Here is a 19,975-nt window from a genome sequence, read left to right on the forward strand (position 1 = left end):
TCAGAAGCCCAAGATCTCAACACTTCTAAGGACTTCCGGAGTGACACTGCTGCCACTCCTGCCTCCAGGGTCAGTGTCTAGACCTTACCTCCTGCTCAGAGGCTGGCAGGGAGTATACCTCGGTGAGTTCAGCAAGGGCAGGAGCCTAGCAGACATAGAGACCTTCTAGTTCTTTGTCTTCTGAAAATTGAGAGAGGGCCTAGAGGCCAGAAACCCAAAAGATAAGGCCACTCAATCTCAGGACCCATGTAGACCTGCAAGGCCAATCATATTGGGATCTACTTACTCAGTCGTGGAGAAGAGAGGCCTCAGATCTGTGCTGAGGGGGGATCTTGACTGAAGAAGTGCCCTGCAACTCCCCAACATCCTCCACGTCTCGCTAGGTCCAGCCCAGGCCTTGTGCCACCCTTGTGCCCCATAACTGTGGCTAAGTGCATAGCCGGCAAGTCAGTGCTGAGGCCAAGTGGGTCTGGGACATGAGCCACAGTGGCTCCTGTCACTTGGGTGTATACCTTTTTTTTTTGTGACTTCCTACATGAGAGGCTCGCTCTAGGTCTTGGTTGATGGACATGCTTGTAACCAACAAACACTGCTACAGAATGGCCTGACCTTCTATCGGCCATCCCGAGCTTTGAGATTGGAGCTGGCCCCCATCCCCATGCCCACAAAAACACACTAAAACACCCCACACACATTCCAACACAGACGTAGACGCACAACACCCGTGATATCGCGGATCTCCAGATAGCCCTCCGCTTTCTGCCCAGCAAGACTGGGGACTCTGCTCACTACCCACTCTTGGCCTGCGACGGCCGCCCCTCCGCAGGTCCTGGAATCTGCTTAGCCTGAGGTGCAGGGCTCCCAGGCAGACCCGGAAGAGGCGCGTTGTCCCGAAGGAGGCCAGGTTCTGTTCCCCAGGAGGTGCAGGCGGCTTAGAAGTCGAGGCAGAAGAATGAGCTAGGAGAGACCGAATCGGCCTCTGGAGGAAGTGGCTGAGCTAGAGGGGTTATGCCCCAGTCTCGTGCAGGATCGCGGACACTGTGCCTGACCCGGACGGTGGGAACGCGTGAATGGAGTACAGAAGTGACCCAGTGACGAACTGAGTGAGTGAAGAAACCATAAGCCTGGGAGAGAGGGTGGGACTGGAACCCGGGCGGCAGGGGAGGCGCAGGTTTGGGAAACTGAGGTCCTAGATCAGTGGAGGACACGTGAAGAGGGATAGTCGCTCCGGGAGGGGATCACGGGCCAGGGGAACGCGAGTCGGCCGGGACTGAGAGATCCTGAGACGCTAACCACGGCAGACCGGGATGTCGCGCGCACTAAGCAAACGCGGAGGCCAAGCAACTACAAAACTAGACCTGGTTTATTGCTGAGAATGGGAAGGGGGGTGAAAGGTCGGTCTTGGGGATTAAGGCCACGGCCCCGTCCCGGTGTTCCGCCGGGAGGAAGGCTCAAGAGCCGGGAATCCCCGCTCGACTGTGCAAAAAGTGCTGCTGCGCCGCCAAGGCCAGCACTGGGTTTCAGGCAGCCCCTCTGCCCGCGAGGGGCAGGACTTCCTGGAATGACACCGTCCCCACCAATCCCTGAGCTGGGCGGGGGTGGAGCTCCGCCCACCCCCTGAGTGCGAGGCGATTGCCGCGTTGTCACCTCCTCCTCTGCCTTTCCGCCGACTCCTGGGCGGCTGCCTCCTGGGAAGAGCCCGCTGGGGGCGGAGCCTGAGCAGCGGGGCGGCGCAGGCTCTCAACTCGTTTCACCTGGGTTATACTCGGTCTCCCCAGAGGACACCTGGGAGATGCGCCGCGAGGACCGCCACAGCTTCCGCGCGAACTGACCGCTGCGCACCTGATGGGAGTAGGAACGGGTGGGGTCAGCCAGGCCGCCCCTCCCCGCCCCGCCCAAGGTCTGTCGTGCCCCTCTCCTCACCTCAGAGGGCTGCCCTGCGCCCACCACGATAAGCTTGCCATCCTCCAGGCCCACAAGTACGTGGCTGTGCTCCTTGGTCACTGCCACGCTGCGGATGGGCACCTTCATGGGCAGGGGAGACGCAGCTGGGAGCAGTCTGGAGAGTGGGGCAGACAAGAATTCACAGCTGCAAGGGGGCTTTACATCCAGCAGATGGCTGTCTCTTCCTTTGCCCACATTTTGAGGAGGAGCCCACCCTCTCTGTCCTCATTTGAAAAACGGCTATATTGCAGCCTGAATGCATATAAGGATCTCCCACAAGTGCATGGCAAGGAAAGCCCAGGGCAATATCTCTCATCTGGGGGGAGGAAGATGGCAGAGAATCCTTGAAGAATGTGCCCACGGACATGCAAAGGACATATGAGTTGACAGGGAGGGACCCCTTAGTATCCTCTGGCAACAACCACCACCCTAAGGGACCATGAACCAATAAATGGTGGAGCTCACTTGTTTAGGTGGAGGATGTGCAGGGCACACTGGGCAGTGCCCAGCAGAATAAAGTCCTCAGTCACTGCCAGGGCTGTGGGCTGCTCTTCCAGTGGCAGTGAAGCCCGCAACCTCCCATTCACCGAGTACAAGTGCAAGGAGCAGGTGACCTGGAGGAAGTGGGAGGTATCAGCGAAGATGGGATCCCAACTACCCCTCTGCCTCTGCAGGCTGCCCCTTCCCCATACCTGGGCTCCTGGACGGTCCCACGCTGAGCTCTGTACCACAATCTGGCCCTCAGACCCCAGTGCCAGGTGGGACACAGGTCCAGGCAATGCAGCACCTGGGGGCCTCAGCGCTGCCACAAACTGGCCACGGCGTACGGTGTGGATGATCACGGTTCCATCCTGCAGGAAGGCAGTGCTTAGGGTGTTGAGCAGAAGCCTCTGGACTCCAGGGGCAGTGCCCAGCAAACTTGCTCTCCCCATGGCATGTGCATACACGTACCTCAGCCCCAGACACAGCCATGTCAAGTTCAGTGCTGATGGCCACACAGCTTACTGAAGCCTCGTGCCCATATAGGACCTGAACAGGCTTTGGTGCCAGTCCTGTTGACAGACCACCCTGTGGAAAGCCAGGGCTGGCTCAGGATAAAGGGTATCTCACCATCCTGACCCCTGGGTGAGGAGACTGAGACTCGAGAAAGCAAAAGCCATGTCCAAGGCCAGACAGCTAGAGGATCATGGAGCCTCAGACTTGCTCACACTAGCAAGGGGAAGGGAAAGATGGGAGGGCGGGACTAAGGGCCCACTAAGGGACAGATTGGCTGGCGGTCCCAACTATGGGGACTGCCCATGGACTGCCCACCAGGCACACCTGCTGCAGGAGCCGCCAAACCATGCATGTGGCATCCCGGGAGCCTGAGATGAGGTAGATGCCACAGGTGTCCAGTGCAAGGCAAGTCACTATGTCTGCATGGAAAGAGGAGGGTACAGGCAGAACAGAGCAGTCACACCCTCCCTGGCCAGCCTGGGAACCCCACCCTCACCTGCATGCCTCACCCTTGCCCACTCCAAGTCAGCCCATACCAAGGTGGCGGCTCAGCTGGCTTAACAGCTTGCCACGGGGTAGAGTGGTCACTCGCAGGCTGCCATCCCAGTGGCCACCGCTGAATAGCAGCTTTCCATCGGGGGCCACCGCCAGTGCTTGCCCACTCACGCCGCTACCTGGCACCCACGGGCCACTCAGCAGTCGCTGCGTCCTGACCCAATGAGGGGGAAGGTGTGTGAGGCCAGACCAAGAAGAAAAGACCCAGGTTCTCAGGGACCTTGGGCAGACCTCTCCCCAGCAGCGGGCCTGTGTTTTGACTGGGCCAGGTTGATGAGAGCCCACCCCTGCCCACAGCCCTCTGTCTTACTTGGGGCTGCCCATGTTGGGGTCTTTGCTGAAGCTGAAGTAGTTGCTTATGTTGCGGTCATAGGGCAACCAGTTGTGGGTGCCCAGCAGCCCATTGGCACTCACGGTCACCTGTGAGCAGGAGGGGGCAGAGGTGGGTTTGGGGCAGAGGTGGGATGGGTGGAGCTGAGGTGGGGCCCCTCCCACTGCACTTACCAACAGGTCTGAGGAGCCCTGGGTGATGAAGGAGTGGGGCTGCCGGTGGGGGACCAGGGCCAGCACCAGAGGCACACCATTACTGATGACCTGCAGGGTACAGTGCAGGGCTGGCTGTGCCCAAGTGCCAGCTGCGGCCTTCACTATATTGTCTGCTCCCTGGGGTACCACTCCTCCTTGGCCCTTAGCTCCAAGGGGTCACAAGCTAGGTGTCAGAAAGGAAGAGTTTCCCCAAAGAAACTGGCATGAGAGACCCATGGGCCTTCAGGATAGTATCTCAGAAAGTGAGTGAGAAACTAGGACAAAGAAGATCCTTCTGGAGTTTCAAGCTCAGTCCTGTTCCTCCTACCTCATTATTCAGTCTACCCCCAGCCTACTGGCAGAGGGGAGAACAGAGCCTAAAAACCAGACAGACCTACTGGCAACATTCTGGGATGCATGGAGGAAGGTGAGGGAGGCTGCCTTGGGCGAGATCCCCTCCTCCTGGTCTCCCCACGGCTTTCAGGAGATGTTTAGGTCAGACAGCCCTGATTCTTGCAAAAAGGGTACTCCCTTCCCCATACACCTCTTGCATTTAGCTCTTTTTCCAAGATACCTTAAAAATCAGTAACCTGTATTTAGGCTTCCCAGCTGCCCTAAGAGATTGGTAAGGGCAATGAGGTCAAGCCCATTTCACAGAGTAGAATCAAGATCCTGCCTTCCTCTCACCTCTGCAAAGAAGGCCTTGAGCTGGTCCAGGTGCTGGAAGATGCTAGGCGAGTTAGTGTCCAGACGTGCAAGGCGATGGGCAGCTTCCTCGGCTGAGAGCCGGGCTGGGTGGGGCTCCTGCGGGCAGGAGGTCAGTCAGCACCACAGGAAGGGCTTCCCCACCCACTATGCTCCAGTCTGACCTTACCTTCAGCAGCTGACAGGGAGTCTGCCCAAAGTTGCTGATAATGCCCTCTAGCGCCTTTCGTTCCCGCTCATCTGCCACGTGGTCCAGGTCCACAGCCCCTGGGCAGGAAGGCAGAGCAGTCAGGCCTCCTTCTGTGTCCTCTGCATTCATCCCTCCTCCTCTGCTCCCAGGCTCCCCCTCACCCTCATAGGTGCAGTAATAGAAGACATTGAGGGCCTCCTCGGCTGCTGGCCCTCGCTGCTTATAGCCGAAGATGAGGTCGATCCACTCATGCAGGTGAGCAGACACATACTCTGACTCCTGGTGGGCAGGGAGGGGCGGTCAGTCTAGGGAGAGTGGTGCCCCCACCCTGACCCTCACCCCAGACAGCGCGCCTCTGTATGGTCACGTCCTCACCAGAGCCCGGCGGTGCTGCTGGATGAAATCCTCGGGGGAGCTGGCCCATGGAGGTAGTACCACATCACCCACCTTCTCATTGGTCAGCTGGAGGCAGCCCAGGTCAAAGCCTGGCACAGGGGACAAGGTCAGCTGGGTTACTGCACCCTCTACCCCCGTGACCACCACTCCCACTGCCAGCGCCTCGCTCCTACCATTCTGGTTCTCCAGGAAGTCCGGGAAGTAGAAGAATTCCGGGATGAGCTCCTTCACATCAGCAGGGCTCTCCAGGCGGGCCTGCCAAGCAGCTGCCACTGAGTGGAACTGCCGGTCAGAGCAGTCAAAGCTGGGGAAGGAGCACGGGAGCCAACATGAGGTGAGAACAGAAAGAGCGAGGGAGAAGGTGTGGTGGGGGGAAGGAAGGGAGCCTGCCCCCCATTCTGCCCACCCCACCCCACCCCGCACCGGCCACTTTGCAGCTGGACGTGCAGGGAGGTGAAGGGCTCTGTGCGGATGAGGTAGTGCATCACGCCTGCTGCATTGGAATAGTGCGTGCCATAGTGGAATTTGTCAATGGTGCCTGCCGGATCCTCGAAGCTCTCGTATCTGGAGCCACAGGTAGAGGGAGGTGAGCTGAAGCCCACCCCTCATCTGTCCCATCCTCTCACCCCCACCCAGAGCCTGGCCTTGCCCATATGCTCACTTCTCCCTCACGAGCTTGGCATGCTTGGGGTTCACCACACCGATGGGCTTGGACAGGTCCCGGAAGACAGCAGGGTTGCTGAGGTCCAGGGTTGGGGACACATAGTCCTGCAGGACCCAGGGGAACTGGCCACCCACCCCGGCAGGGGCTGCATGAGGGCCCTTTCGGCCTACCTGCCCACCCTGCCCTGCCCTCACCCTCAAGGTGGACACAGAACCCACAGGTGGGGGACAACCCCAGTTGGAGGGGTCATGGGGGAACAGGATGGATTGCCCCAGGACAGGATTCTTGTGGGGGAGAATAGAAACCTAGAGGGGAAGGGAGTGGGGCTGGGTGTGGGGCATGTGTCGGGGAACAGAGACCAGATCACTGTCAGGACTGTATACCTGACCCTGAACCAAGGGTAGGGCTTAGCCCACTGGCAGGTGTCCACACCTGGGTGACCCAAGGGCTGACAGATCAGAGGGACAGGGGTGCGGACGTGAGGAGTGGGGTCCTCACCACAGGGTACTGAGACAAGTCATTGTAGGTCCGCCCTGCAATGGTGTTTAGTTGCATCAAGTACTCGAAGTTGGATATCTCACGCTGCACCCATTTCTGGAGGGCAGGGGCAGGCAAGAGGTGAGCCAGGTAGAGCGTCTAGCACTACCCCCCCACCCCACCCCTCCCACTCCTGGGCTCTCACCTGGGTAAGGCCTGAGGCACGCAGCATCTCTTGGGGTGAGCGGTTGCCCAGGTAGCTTTGGGTGGGGGGCCGCAGGCGCAGAAGGCATGAGTACACCTGGTTCCGTATCTAGGTGTAGGGTGGGACAGGGCAGGGTTGGGGCTGAGGTGCAGTTGGGCAGGCCTGGGGGCCTGATGAGGGATCAAAGCTGGGGTTCTGCCCACCTTGCATGAGAAGTTGAGGAAGTAGTTGGCCTGATCGATGAAGAAGAGCTCGAGCGCTGAGCGGCGCAGGTTGAAACGCCGCAGGTAGACCTCACGCAGCTGGGCCAGTGGGCGCCGGAAATCATGGCCGATGCCTGTGGAGAGGAGCAGTGGGTGAGGTAGTCTCTCACCCAGCCCCACCCAGACCCCAGCCAGCCCCTGCCGACCCCACCCCACTCCATCAGGCCGCACCCTCCTCGGTTTCCACACGCTCAGCACTGCCATCGTAGAAGTACACGTGCTGTGTGGTGACCTCCAGCAGCCCTGGGACCACAGCCACTACTGTGACCAGCTGGCACTCAGCTGACAGCACCAGCTTCTCGCGCTGCTCGTCCAGGTCTGCTCCCGCCATCCTGGGGGCCAGCACTCACTTCAGGCTCTGGAACCCACAATCCGACACACCCCCAAGGGCCACACTCCCCACACACATCCAGGGTATAATACACTTATGGCTCTGGGAGAAGGAAGGGCTGCCCCAGGCCCAGGACTGGGACCTCTAAGCATCTTATCAGGCTACAGACCTTCTGTATGCCCGGCGCCTGCCTACTCCCTCACAAGCTCATCCCAGGCTGGTCTGTATTTCTCTTAGGGTACCTGTACCTTAAAGGGCAATTAGCAACCCTGTCGGCTGACGCTCCCAGATCCCACCCCCCAGCAACCTGTTGGTGAGTCCCTTCAAGGCGTTTAGTCCTGTGGCAGAAGAGAGCCAATTCTGCAGGGGGCATGCGGGCACTGGAGCAGAGATCTGAACTCCAGACTCCTCGCCCACTGCTCCGAGCCCCACTCACGCTGTTTCCAGTGCTGCCAGCTCGTCCTCGCCTAGCTGGTCTTCCTGCTGTTCCTCGGATGGGGTGCTGACCTTGGCCTCCTTGGTCACCGCAAGAGGCAGTGAGGCCTCCTCCATGGGTGTCAGGGGGGCCTCACCTGCAGAGGACATGAGGGTGTTCAGTCAGGGCTCAGCAGGACAGGGCAGATGTGGGTGGGTGGGCCCAGCTCAGCACACCGTCTCACCCAGGTTGTCGCGTAAGGCGCTGGCTTCCAGGTGAGGGTCGAAGTGATGGTTGGGGATGAGCTTCAGACGCATGCGAGAGTATGTCTCGGCACTGGACAATTTCCAGCGGGGGGTGGGAGGGTCCCTGCGGGCACGTCCCAGGGTCATCATGGGGGTATAAAGGTAAAGAGCTCTAGACCGCCCCCAATCCTCCCAGCCTGGGATACAGCAAGGTCACACTAAATAGTCTGGCACCCCCGGTCCTGGCCCTACCTACCCAGCCCCACCCTCCATCCTGACTCCCCAGCCACCCCTTACCCAACCCCACCCCTGAACCCGAACTTGAGCCTGACCACAGCTGGTCCCAAGCTCACCTCAGAGCCCAGGCCCCGCAGGGGCTGGAGAGCTGGCGCCACAGCGCCCCCCAGTGCAGCAGCGCCGTCACGTGCTGTGCCACCTGCTGTTTCAGTGCTGCCGCATAGCGCAGACCCTCCAGGTGCGCCCTGCGCTGGGAAGGTTCCAGCACCAGTCCCTGGTGGAGAGGAGGAAGGGGTCAGTCGAGCCGGAAGCTGCCTGTACTGTCAGCCGTGCTCCAGCTGGCAGCAACCAGTCCTGCACCCCGAGCCTCACCTGGAAGGCCCGGCGGCCTTGGGCACGTTCCTGCTGGCGCCGCTGCCCACTGCTCATAAGCGCGTCGTAGCAGGCGTTCCAGAAGCCAGACATGAGGTCGTGGCTTTTAGCATATGTGTCCATCTCGAACTGTGACATAGCGGGCTGTACCTGGGGGATTGGCAGGGAAAGGAGGTGGGTACTCGACAGGGGCACCCCAGCACCCACTTTTCTCCCTGGGATGCCAGCTCCAGGTACCTGCTTGTCAATAAAGTGCCGCCATTCAGGTGTGGCACAAAAGGCCTGGAAGTCCTCGAAGAAGGTAGGGCTGCCATTGGTGGGTGGCAGGGAGGGCAGCCCCCACTGCAACCCCAGTGGCCCGTAGGCCCGGTCCAGCAGGGTACGCACAAGCGGTACCAGCCACGAGCAACGTTCTGTCGCCACAGCGGCTGAAGTTGGGGGCTCCACCTCTCCAGTGGCTGGCACGGAGGATGAGGTATTCAGCGCTCGAGCCAGCACCGCCTCCAGCTTCGAGAGCACATAGCAGGCCTCCTCCCGACGCACTGGCACGGAGGTCTGCAGCAGTGAGTGCAGCTTCACGTAAGCCTGAGCATGCAGCTGTGGGCAGAAGGGAAGTATGGGTGGTGCCCAACTGCCCAGCTACTACTGAGACACCACACTCATCACCCCCTGCCTCCCTGCCTTCTGCCCCCATTCAGGTACTCACCTGCGGGTCCTCGAGCAGTATGTAGCCAAGCACGAGGCGGAGACCAATCTGCGCCATCTCTCTGAGATCCGCTGTGCCGTTGGCCAGGTGAGGCCAGGCCCCCAGGCGATCAAGCAAGCTGCACACACCCTCGAAGAGCTGCCACACATGACATTTCCCAGCAGATGTCAACAGGCAAGACCAGGAATCCATGGGAAGGGGATGAGGGGGAAGGATTGGGCGGGGGGCCAGGTAGGGCAAGGACAATTTACACACAGGTAAATTCATGCTTACAGCCATCTGTGTTCACGGGCATTCATCTGGGTGCTCAGCCCAGCACGCCCTGTCCCTGATGCACCCGTGACTGCGTGTGTATACTCATCCACTTCCTAGACCAGACGCCCATAGGCCAGGGCGAATACATGTGCTCACTGAGCTCACGCTGCTCTGAGTTGTTGTACCTTCTCACTCCATAGCTCCTGGTTCCCGTGGCCCTCTGCGCACAGGAAGTCCTGCAGCAGGCGCAGCAGCCAAAGCGTCTGCTGGGTGAGGCTGGTGAGGACCCCAGGTGGGGCCTCCTTGATGTCGGTCAGAGCTGACTCCAGCATCATCTCCAGGAGGCTGGAGGGGAGAGGGGTGTGCAAGGGAGTCAAGTGCTTACCTTCCTTGCCCCTAAGCTTCTCTGAGACCCCCTCACCTTCCCAAACCGCCTTCTCACCTGCGCTTGATGCAATCTGGTGGGCGCACAAGTGTGGCTGAGGCCCCCAGCTGCGTGAGTACCGAGAACACCTGGCCACGTTCCCGCCAGGCAGCCTCATCGCTGCCTTCCACGCCCCGCCACGTTACTGAGAACAGCACGTTGGTGAGCAGATTGCACAACTCCTCCTCAGAGGTTTGCTGTGGGCACAGGGGGATGGTGTGGGTGTGGGTGCGGGAGGGAGGGAAACAGACTGACCCCCACACATTTTCCCAATCAGTACCCCTTGCTCAGCCCACTAGTAGGGACAGTAGGAGGCAGAGTGTTCAGCCCACAACTGCCTCATACTGAGGGCCTGGGAGAATGGTGGAGTGGCCTCGGCCTCTCTTTAAATTCCAGGGAGAATCCTGGGGTCTCATTAACCCTTAGAAGAGATGAACTGGTTTATAAAATTACACCCCTTTCCTCAAGAACTAACTCAGAGGGCCATGGTGGCTCAGCAGGCAAGAATGCTTGCCTGCGATGCCAGAGGACCCGGGTTCGATTTCTGGAGCCTGCCCATGTGAAAAAAAAAGAACTAACTCAGAATTCTCCAGAAAAACCTCATAGAATGAGCAGAAGCTCGTCCCCAAACCCAGGAGCTGAAACCAAGACCCTTGGAGCTATGCTCCCCCTGGGCCCTGTAAAGCCTCTGCCCTCCAGACCCTCTTGGGGGCTTTTCTGGCTCAGGATAACTTGCTCTGTTCCAGCACTCACTTGGGAACATGACTGCAAATGAGAACTACAAGGGGCAGTATTAAACCTGACTAGCAGCCACAACGCTATGGTGCAGCCTCATCTCCGAGGAGTCCTCCCCAGGTGCCATGCAACTCCCTGCAGCAGAGGGTGGCGCCGCCTCACCTGAGGGTTGCTGGTGTTAGAGGTATCATCCCCACTAACGGTGGGCTCCTGGAGACTGCCATCCTCCAGCACATTGGAGAGGCTGGAGCTGTGGTGGCCGTGGGCAGAAGGAAAGGGCCGGGGGCCATCCAGAGGGGAGGGGGTGCCAGGCTGGCTGGCTGGAGTGAGAGTCCCGCTGCTACTGCCACCACCAGCAGTGTGGCCTGAGCCCACACTGGCCCGCTCGAGGCCCAGGTCAAAGGGTGTGCAGAATGGGGAGAGAGCCTGGTAAAAGGCACCTGGGTTGGTGCAGGGGACCTCTGATGGCAGGAAGACATCCGAAGACTCAGCAGGTGATTCCGTGAGTGGCTTGGCCAGAACTGGCTCAGGGGAGGTGGGTGGCTCTGGGGAAAAGGGCGGGGTACTGCCAGCTGTGGTGGCCTCTAGGACGTACAATCGCGTCAGCACGTCCTGCCAGCCGGCCTGTCGGGCCAGAAGGCGCACTATGTCTGGCTGTCCGTAGATGAGGTGGAAGAGCTGCCAGATCAAGGAACACTGGTGAGGGATTCGTCTGAATGCCTGTTCCAGATCCTCATCCTAGGGCCTTTGTAGAGGAAACCTCTAGAGACCCCTCATCACAGCCAGGTAAAGGGACATTTCTGAGAGTTAAAGCCCCCTCCCCCTAAAAGCTTCTATCTGCCATACTCACCTGGCGGCAAATTTCTAGGCGGACACTGAGGTCAGCCTGGAGGGACAGCTGTACCACGGCCATGAGATCTGAGAGGTTCAGGCAATCTGGGAGGATAGGCAGAAGGGGCCTCAGGGACTCACCCTGATTAGTTGGGGGAGAAGGGGAGGGGGGTTGGGCACCCCTGCTGGCTCAGCCCTGGCCTCTCTGCTGCCATATCTGCTATTTCCACCTGTCCTATTTCCTAGAGACCATCACCACCCCCCACCTGGCTTGCCTCTTGGCCCCAACCAGGTTGTACCTGCCCCCAGGAACAGCTTGTAAAGGCCCTGGCAGAGCTGGGGGGAAACAGTCCCTTCGGGCAGGCAGGCGACAAGACCTTGGAGTCCACACTCCCGCATTCGGAGCCGCTGGCGACTCCGCTCTGGTAAGCGCTCGTTCTGTTGCAGTCTGCGCAGGATCTGCGTGGGGTTGTGGGGGTGTGTTATCGTGGGGAAGGAGGTGCTATAGGAAGGGAAGCCCCTGAGCAGGTGTGTGGCTCCAGGAGAGGTCTGGGAGGGCAGCTTCTTCTGTTGGAATGAAGCCTGCTATACCTCCCTGGTCCCCAGGCAGGGGCCACAGCGAAATGGAATGGATACCAGGCTCAGAGGTGGGCTGAGTGTACCTTACAGACTCGGTCAGGCATCAGAGGCAGTGACCCTGGCCGCACCAGCAGTGCCAGCAACACCTCCAGGTTCCCAGGCTCCAGCAGGAAGGCAGCCACCAGCTCCTGTGCTGGGGAGCCTTGCAGCAGTGCCAGCAGCAGGTCCAGTGTGCCCACCACCTGGGGATACGAAGTCTCATACTAGACTTGGCCACCCTACCTGTGGTCCACGCCCCACTCCTCACCCTCCCTCCACCATACCTGGCCATCGTCACTGGCAGCCACGAGAAAGCTCAGCACCACCTGCATGTCATCAACCAAGAAGCTCCGCACCAACAGCTCCCTGGCCAGGCCCAGGAGAGAAGTCTGCACCATGCGCAGGTCATCAGCCACAAGGGGGCGCTCCCGCTGTGGGCTGGGCCGGTCCGCAAGTACAACCACCCAGGTCCAAGAAAGCCGGTGGAGAAGGTGGGAAGACAACAGGGAGAGTGGGCAGGAGAGCTAGGGGAGGGAGCTGCCCGGTCCACAAGGTTAGAAACCAATGTGCCAGCTCCCCATGGCATACCTACCCCCATCCTCACCTGTAGTGGCTGCGCAGGGAGTCAAGGATAAACTGAACCCCATACTTCTTCCGCAGCTTCTGTCTGTGCTCACGTACTATGCTGGACATGTACTGGATATGGCCTGAGTGGGCATCAGCAGAGAGCTCAGACCCTTAAGCTGCATGGGGCCCCCTGCTGGCCCCCTAGGGCAGGGCCATATTCCCCGACATGCCCTAGGACAAAGCTGTATGATTGGCAGAGCCACCCATCCAGGGCAGATGTGTCCCCTCAAACCACCCGGGGAAGGGTCATAACCCCTCAGGACCTCCACACCCTTCCCTACCCTGCAGCCATCCCCTCACCCACCAAGGCGCACAGCGAAGTCACTGAGGGTCCAGAGAGGAAAGTTGAAGAGCAAGTGCTGGTAGAGTAAGTATAGGAGGGTGCCACCACCCTCAGCCGCCACCTGGTCCATCAGCAGCTGGGCAGACATAAGCACGTTCATGTCCATGGCCCAGCTCGGAACCTGGGGAGGGAGAGGGAGCCGGGATGAGAAGTCAGGGCCCCCCCTGTCTGCTGTCCAGGCCTCCCACCATCCACCCTTCCCGGTAGAGGCAGAAGGACACCAATAGGACCACGTCAGCCCTGCCCACAACCCTTCTCAGGCTCTCTGCTGACCGCCAGAGCACAAGCTTCTCAGCCTGCTGTGCTGGTCCTCTGTGCCAACCTGTGCCAGGACTTTGTCTGTGCTGCCCCCTCTGCCTGGAATACCCTTTCCCCCAGGTCTTCTCAGATAAACCCAGTCCTGCATTTTAAAGCCCCACCTCAATGCCACCTCTCCTCTCCAGCTGGGCCTGTCTCAACCTCTTGGGAATCTACGATTTGACATCAAGTTCACCCCACTTGGTCCCTCCACCCAGTCCCCTTGGTCAGACAGGAGAGCCCCCCACCTCCCTGCCACCCTGCCAGGCCTCACACCTTGCGCAGGAGGGCCCCAATCACAGCTGGCCCCTGGCACTGCACCAGGCTCTCCTGGTTCACAGCATGGCCCTGCAGGAAGTTCCGCAGCATCAGCAGAAAGGCAGCCACGACATTCTTTTCCATCCGCTCCTCTGCCGGCCACCGGGAAGGGGACAAGGTGTGGTAAGGGTCCGCTGGTGACCACGGAGACCTAAAGCACTCCAGACACCCACCATGCCAAGATTGCCCCTCATCCCAGGCATGCAAGATTCCTACCTGAGGACTTGCCCAGTGGGAGAAGGAGACCCTGTGTGTTGTGGCTAGAGGTCAGCTCGGGCCCCACAAGGTCATGTGTTTCAGCTGGACCCGCCTCAGCTTCTTGGGGCTGCGAAGCCACTTGCTCCAGCAGGGGCAGCAGGACACCCATGCCCCCCACACAATTCACCACATCCTGGGGACAGAGGGGAACTTGAATGGGAGAGCAGCTCCCAGCCAGGCGTTTGCCCCGCCCTGACTGACCCTCCAGCCTGGAAACCCAGATCCAGGGAAGTTTTGCTGCCTTGAGCTGCCCTCCCAAATGCTTCCCAGAGCTAAGCCTCCCTCCACAGCCTGCCCTCTACCCACGTGCGTCCCCGCAGCACACTCACCTTCACATCCCAGGTCTCTACCCGATGGCCTGTCAGGCGGCCGTCCAGCCCATGACCAGGGGACAGGTCCAGGCAGATGTTGTTCTTACAGGCCTGAGGGTTGGAGGCCACAAGGATCAGAAAGAGGACAGGGCAGGCAGGCAGAAGGTACTAACCAGCGGGAGCTGGCGGGGTGGGGCCAACCGCCCCCCACCCCACGCACCTGAGGCGAGTAGTGGAGGAGCAGCTTGGTGCCAAGCTCGTGCAGTTCACCCTCAGGCTTGAAGGGGGCTGTCTCATTGGGCCCTGGGGAGTGGGCAAGGGGCTTCAGACTTGGCTTGCCTCCAGCCAAATACCATCCAGAGCCCACCTGCATCTCCTCTGTTTGACCAGAAGACAAACCCCCAGGAACACCCCAGCTCCTTACGTTTCTGGTCTGGGCACTTTACAAGTCCCAATCCCCTGGGTCTTGGGGACAATGGGGTGGGGGCTGGGGCGGGGCAGGGCAGATGGTGCTGCATACCCAGGGAACACAGGACCCGCAGAGGCGCCGCCTGCAGGGCTTCATGGAAGATGGCCACGGCCCCCAGCTCCCCCTCCAGGGATGTGGGGCTGCCCCACCGAGTGTCCTGTGTGCCTGCAAGGGTGGAGCTGATGCTGCCCTCCTGCAGGGGGGCCACCAGCCCAGATCCCCAGCCAAGGCTGGCGGAGGCTGGGACTGACTGGGAGCGGGTGAGTGAAGGGTGGGTGTGAGCCAGGGTAGCGGGGACTGGTGGCGCAGGCAGCCCCATGGTGGTGGTCGTTGTGCGGTGCCCAGCGGAGCCGATACAGCAGGAGGAGAAAGGCTGCAGGGCAGGCAGGTGGGGGAAGGAGTGATCAGATCACCGGAATCCAGTTCCTCGCAGTCACCCCCAGGGCTGTACGGATCCCAGGATGGAGGTGGGTACACATGAAAGGCCCAGGTGCCACCCTGTTCCCTCTGCTCCAGGTTTCCCACCTACCCCCAAGGCCACCCCAAACCCTGCCTGGCACACCTCACTGAGGGAGGGGCAGCGAAGGGGTGCCGTCTCAATCAGATGGCCATCTTTGTAGACATGAACCAGGTTCTGGCTGAAGGGCCGGCGCCCAGGCACATGGACGATGGCCACACAGTGCTAGAATAGAGGCCGCGATGTTGGGCTGTGAGTTGGGGCCTGGTGCCCCCCACCCCCTGGCTGCATAGGTGGGGACTCACCCAGGCGGAGTCGGCGAAGGACACCTCGGGCAGGCTCATTGTTAGGTACTCCTTCCGTGTACATACGGCCACCACCAGGGTCCCAGCTGCTGTGAAGAAGGCCTCAAACCCTGAGCCGCTGCTGGTGAAAAAGCTGGGGACAGACCAAGCTGGTTATGCCCACCTGTTCTGCTCTCCCTGGCACTGTTCCCCTGGCTGTAGGCAGTCACCCACCTATACAGTTGCTTTCGCTGGAGTGGCCGGGTGGGGGTAGGCGTTGTAGCCGTGGGGTGCAGACAGAGCCAAGCATGGAAGGTGAAGCCGGGTCCAGGCCAGCGCTGCACAGGGGGCACCATGATGCCCGCCATGCTGGGCGTGAGGTCAAAGTAGCGCAGGGCACGTGCGGGACCCCGCTGCCGGGCCATGCCTGACAACGCCCGGATGATGGCACCTGCATGCTGGGCATTCCCAGCCTCAGCTTTGCCTGACCCTGAAACCAGTCCCGAGGGAGGGCGCAGCAGGCGACGCAGCTCCAAGGGCCTCAGTGACACTCGGCCCAGGGCTTGCAGCAGGGCCAACAGCTGCTCCTGGCAGCGCACCCCCAGGGCTAGCCCCACGCTGAGGGTCTCCAACAGGCAGCCCACTAGGCCTGCCTGCACGCAGGTGGCACGGCTAGCAGGGCAGCTGTCACAGATCCACCAGAGGCGTTGTGCTAGGAAGAGCCGCAGCTCAGCCGTGGGCAGCGCTGGAAGCCACTGCATCAGCACCAGCACTGGCTGCTCATTGCAGATTGGTGGTGGTGGACATATGCTGTGGTCACCCTCCACAGCCTGTGGGGTGAGAGAATGTGACAGTGTGACAGTCCTTGCCAAGGGAACACCAACAGACCAGCCTGTCAACAGTGGGACTGCCTGCCTTGACATACATGAGAAAGTAACATGTGCCACCCCATCCTCCTCACAGGTTGTGTTTGAGGCTCAGGAGAGTCAGAGGTTTAACCTTGACCCTCCATATGCTCACTAACAGGCATCAGAATACTCACCCCAGTGACACCAACACGTGTGACTGAGCCACAGGTCACACTGTGCTGACCACAGTTGATATGGTCCCCCAAGGTGGACAGCTCCCCTTCCATGGTGGCCCTGACTCAGACCTGGCTGCCCTCAGGACCCTGACCCCCAGCCCCTGCCCTCACCATGTTGAGCAGCTCTTGCAGCAGCCGATGAGTGGGAGGACCGTGGCTCTGCAGGACCTCGTGCAGGTGAGGGTAGCCAATGCGCTCCTTAAACACCTCCTGGGAGGGGTGTATGGGGAAGAAGGGAGCATCCCGTGAGTACCACCGTCTGTTGGCCCCAAGGCAAACTCAATCCCAAGGAAACCCTGGAGGGGGGATCATCTTTCAGGGCTGCTTTGCCTGGCTCTACCTCTGGGCATCTGTGCTGGTAGGGTTGGGAGGTAGAATGGGTCTCTTGCAAAAAGGCTATAGATGATGGGCAGCCCACAAGGGTCCTTCCTCTACCTAGCAGTGACCTAGGCTCTCCAGCCATGACTGCCAGCCATGCCTGCCCAACAGATTGAGCTGCACCCTGGAGGGCAGGATAGTCACTTCCCCAGCCCACTTGCTCTACTCCAGGGATCAGGGTTCTTACTGCCACTGACTGGGTCAGTTCCGACGCGTGGCAGCTTACCTCCCGCCCCGCCTCCTACTGCACCCAGCTGCAGTGTCCTCACCTTGGCCGAGGCAGAGCCGCTCATGATGCAGGTCAGCACCCTGACTACGTGGACGGCGATGGCATCTGTGTTCTGGTCCAGTACCTTGGGGTGGGGAGGGGCAGTCAGGAAAGTCAAGTGCCAGGTGACACAACTGATAGCACCCTGCAGTAAAAGAGACACAGGGCCAGGAACACGTGCCCCAGGGCAGGCAGCAGAGCTGCCTGGGCACTCTGGGGGTGTGGGGACCGATCACCAACCACACCGAGCCTCTGCTCCTCACCCCAGCTTCTGTGACCCTCTCCTCACCCCAGGGTCTCTGTGCGCAAGGCCCATGCTGACAAAGAGGCCAGGAGAGAGACCAAGGCTGGGGAAGGACCTCGATGAGACACGTGAACACCGAGTGTTCTCGCTGTACCCCCCAGCTCACCCAGCTATTCTCTGGTAGGCCATGGGCCCCAGTACCACCCATCCCCACCCAAGCTACACTCGTGTGCAGGCAGGCCAGCAAGTGTCCATCACCCAAGATGATTGACAGAGGGTCGGGGAATTAGGGAAAATCAATCACAGGATATGAAGAACCAGAAGAACCTTCGAGACCTTTGAGTCCTACCCTGTCCCCTAATTCCAGGTGAGGACGCTGAGGCTCACCCTTGCCGAGCCTCTGGGCCAAGGACCTGCTGCCCACTCACCCTGCACCACCCTGAGGGAGGGAGGGGTTGGAGGGCTTGGGCAGTTTGTCAGCTGATACTCAGCCATATTTAGTGCCGTGGGGCCTTCTGTCCCAACTCTGCCTGACTCCCCAAGTGTCCCTAAGCAATTTTCTTCTCCCCAACCAGGCCTCCGTTTCCTCATTTGCAAAAACAAAGGGGTGTCACCCCTGCCTTGCCTGCTTTGCACACAACAGAATGGACAAGCAACCTCTCAGAAAAAAGGCCATGTGCATTGGACACAAGAGGCCATGAGTGTCATAAAGACAATATCAGGGTGGGAGCTCTGGAGGTCAGGGCCCAGGAGTTGAGCCACCAAAAAGAGATAGTGCCCCACCGTGGGACCTCAAAGCTGTCAGCCTACAGCCTCTGATAGCCCCTATGTAGGGTGAGGCAGGGAGTGGACTGGGAAATGGGGTTTCCCAGTGATCTGCGTGGGCAGGTGCCAGGATCCACAGAAACAGATGGCTCCTCCAGATGGAGGATCCCCTTCTCTACGGGTGACTATATCCAAATCCCTGAGTATCTGGGCTTTGGTTTCCTGTTCTGAGAAATGGGGGTGGGTAGTTGAAGTTTCGAAGGTTCCTTCCAGCTTGACGTAGCCAAATTCCAGTACTAACAGCAGGCGGAGAACAGACCCCTCCGGCCCCAGTCTCCAGAATGAGGGCTTGCAAGGAGAGACAGCATGGGGCACCCACCCCATTGCTAGGCCACATCAGGCCCTACCCACAGCTACTCATCCTCTCTGCTATAGTGCAGGATAGGCTCAGTGAGGGAGCCCTCAGAGGGTGGGTGCCCCAAGGCAGTGAGTGCCTGAGCTGGCCAGCCCCAGGTTGGTACCTTCTGGACATCGGGCTCGGTCAGTAACCGGGTAGCCAGGTCACTGTCCCCCTCAGGGGGCGCCCGGGCCTGCACGTACAGCTGTGGGGTTGGGGAGGGGGAGGCACAGGGTAGAGGGGGCAGAGGAGAGAGAAGAGGAGGGAGATGGGGGAGGGTCAGGGTTAGAGCAGGACCCAGAGCAGCTGCCAGGGCTCTGCCCCAGGTGGAAGTGTGTGCTCTGAACTCCAGACCAAGTGCCCTGACCACGGCACTAGGGAAGGGTAGGGAAGCTGAGCCACCCACACCCTCCTCAGATAGGTGGAGGCAGGGGGTGGGTGAGTGGGCAGCAATGCACCCAAAGGCAGTTGAGTCCTCCTCCTGTGCTTGTACTTGGGGCAGGGGAAAGGGAAACAAGGGCCCAAGGGAGCACCCCTCCTTTAGTAGCACCTCCCTCCCCTGCTGTGCAGAGCAATCCTGAGTCCCAGACAAGCCCTAGGGGACAGATCCTAGTCCATGCCCCAGGTGTTCCCACTAAACTGCAGGCCATGCCACTGGCGGCAAACTTCCAGCCCAGTCTGGCCCATGTGAGCTCAGCAGCCACTGGGCACCCACATGCGGGTCCCCTAACCTCTGAGTTCCAGGCCCTCCACCCCTGCCTGGGCCCTGCCCACCTTGCTGTTCTGGATGAGGCGAATGAGGTGTTCAAAGCAGTTGTTGCTGAGGAAGGTGGCTTGGAGCACAGGCTGGTCCTCACATGCCAGCATCATGGGGATGGCATCTGTGGAGGGGTCAAAGGTCAGCCCTACCCTGTCCCCCTTCTAGCACCTCAGGGCCCTAAACCTTCATTCCCAGGCTGCCCAGTCCAGCCTTGCCATCTTTGTATGGGTCTTTTCCTCCTGGAGGCCTCTCCCCGAGGGTCCGGGAGCCCACACTCACCAAGCATGCTGACCCGCAAAGAGATGAGGGCCTCTTCAGGGCCGGAGTTGGGACCAGCCAGCCAGTCGGTATTAAGGACGCGGAAGTAGCTCTCGAGCAGGGTGCGGAGCTCTGGCCCACGGGGGGGTGTGCGGCTGGCGTGCAGGACATGTACTGCACCCACCAGTGCCTCCAGTGCCAGTGGCACAAGGCGGGAGTCCTGGGCTGGCCCCCAGCCCCAGCCCCGCACCACGCCCAGCAGGCCCTGCACAGAGCCCGCACTTACAGCCATCTGCCCGTTTTCCTGCAGGTATGGGCGGAGAAGGGCAGTGGGCAAGGGGCTCACCCACCACAGAGACCTCAAGGGT

General features: G+C 60.3%; 1 protein-coding gene across 1 annotated transcript in view; it reads right to left on the bottom strand.

Annotated features, from left to right (window-relative positions):
* Positions 1 to 1,345: 1,345 nt before the first annotated feature.
* The window catches only part of NBEAL2 (neurobeachin like 2), a 29,929-nt gene continuing 11,299 nt past the window's right edge, over positions 1,346 to 19,975 (bottom strand). The window contains exons 8-55 of the mRNA XM_077129515.1: positions 19,629 to 19,911; positions 19,364 to 19,470; positions 18,714 to 18,794; positions 17,185 to 17,268; positions 16,649 to 16,747; positions 15,688 to 16,283; positions 15,475 to 15,607; positions 15,275 to 15,394; positions 14,764 to 15,085; positions 14,464 to 14,546; positions 14,262 to 14,354; positions 13,891 to 14,065; positions 13,633 to 13,766; positions 13,021 to 13,180; positions 12,694 to 12,796; positions 12,374 to 12,527; positions 12,134 to 12,292; positions 11,771 to 11,930; positions 11,491 to 11,576; positions 10,803 to 11,318; positions 9,924 to 10,102; positions 9,667 to 9,826; positions 9,227 to 9,364; positions 8,754 to 9,117; positions 8,521 to 8,666; positions 8,265 to 8,422; positions 7,911 to 8,035; positions 7,688 to 7,823; positions 7,092 to 7,252; positions 6,861 to 6,994; positions 6,658 to 6,765; positions 6,474 to 6,569; positions 5,973 to 6,097; positions 5,735 to 5,875; positions 5,485 to 5,615; positions 5,291 to 5,400; positions 5,077 to 5,194; positions 4,895 to 4,992; positions 4,708 to 4,824; positions 4,000 to 4,089; positions 3,806 to 3,915; positions 3,477 to 3,649; positions 3,265 to 3,359; positions 2,896 to 3,012; positions 2,637 to 2,795; positions 2,410 to 2,558; positions 1,924 to 2,059; positions 1,346 to 1,842 (exon numbers count right to left, since the gene is read on the bottom strand). Coding sequence (XP_076985630.1) covers positions 1,741 to 1,842; positions 1,924 to 2,059; positions 2,410 to 2,558; positions 2,637 to 2,795; positions 2,896 to 3,012; positions 3,265 to 3,359; positions 3,477 to 3,649; positions 3,806 to 3,915; positions 4,000 to 4,089; positions 4,708 to 4,824; positions 4,895 to 4,992; positions 5,077 to 5,194; positions 5,291 to 5,400; positions 5,485 to 5,615; positions 5,735 to 5,875; positions 5,973 to 6,097; positions 6,474 to 6,569; positions 6,658 to 6,765; positions 6,861 to 6,994; positions 7,092 to 7,252; positions 7,688 to 7,823; positions 7,911 to 8,035; positions 8,265 to 8,422; positions 8,521 to 8,666; positions 8,754 to 9,117; positions 9,227 to 9,364; positions 9,667 to 9,826; positions 9,924 to 10,102; positions 10,803 to 11,318; positions 11,491 to 11,576; positions 11,771 to 11,930; positions 12,134 to 12,292; positions 12,374 to 12,527; positions 12,694 to 12,796; positions 13,021 to 13,180; positions 13,633 to 13,766; positions 13,891 to 14,065; positions 14,262 to 14,354; positions 14,464 to 14,546; positions 14,764 to 15,085; positions 15,275 to 15,394; positions 15,475 to 15,607; positions 15,688 to 16,283; positions 16,649 to 16,747; positions 17,185 to 17,268; positions 18,714 to 18,794; positions 19,364 to 19,470; positions 19,629 to 19,911 — 7,524 coding nt within the window. The 3' untranslated portion in view covers positions 1,346 to 1,740. The remainder of the gene's footprint in view (positions 1,843 to 1,923; positions 2,060 to 2,409; positions 2,559 to 2,636; positions 2,796 to 2,895; positions 3,013 to 3,264; positions 3,360 to 3,476; positions 3,650 to 3,805; positions 3,916 to 3,999; positions 4,090 to 4,707; positions 4,825 to 4,894; positions 4,993 to 5,076; positions 5,195 to 5,290; positions 5,401 to 5,484; positions 5,616 to 5,734; positions 5,876 to 5,972; positions 6,098 to 6,473; positions 6,570 to 6,657; positions 6,766 to 6,860; positions 6,995 to 7,091; positions 7,253 to 7,687; positions 7,824 to 7,910; positions 8,036 to 8,264; positions 8,423 to 8,520; positions 8,667 to 8,753; positions 9,118 to 9,226; positions 9,365 to 9,666; positions 9,827 to 9,923; positions 10,103 to 10,802; positions 11,319 to 11,490; positions 11,577 to 11,770; positions 11,931 to 12,133; positions 12,293 to 12,373; positions 12,528 to 12,693; positions 12,797 to 13,020; positions 13,181 to 13,632; positions 13,767 to 13,890; positions 14,066 to 14,261; positions 14,355 to 14,463; positions 14,547 to 14,763; positions 15,086 to 15,274; positions 15,395 to 15,474; positions 15,608 to 15,687; positions 16,284 to 16,648; positions 16,748 to 17,184; positions 17,269 to 18,713; positions 18,795 to 19,363; positions 19,471 to 19,628; positions 19,912 to 19,975) is intronic.

This window comes from Tamandua tetradactyla, chromosome 15, assembly GCF_023851605.1.
Source record: "Tamandua tetradactyla isolate mTamTet1 chromosome 15, mTamTet1.pri, whole genome shotgun sequence".
Taxonomy (NCBI): domain Eukaryota; kingdom Metazoa; phylum Chordata; class Mammalia; order Pilosa; family Myrmecophagidae; genus Tamandua; species Tamandua tetradactyla.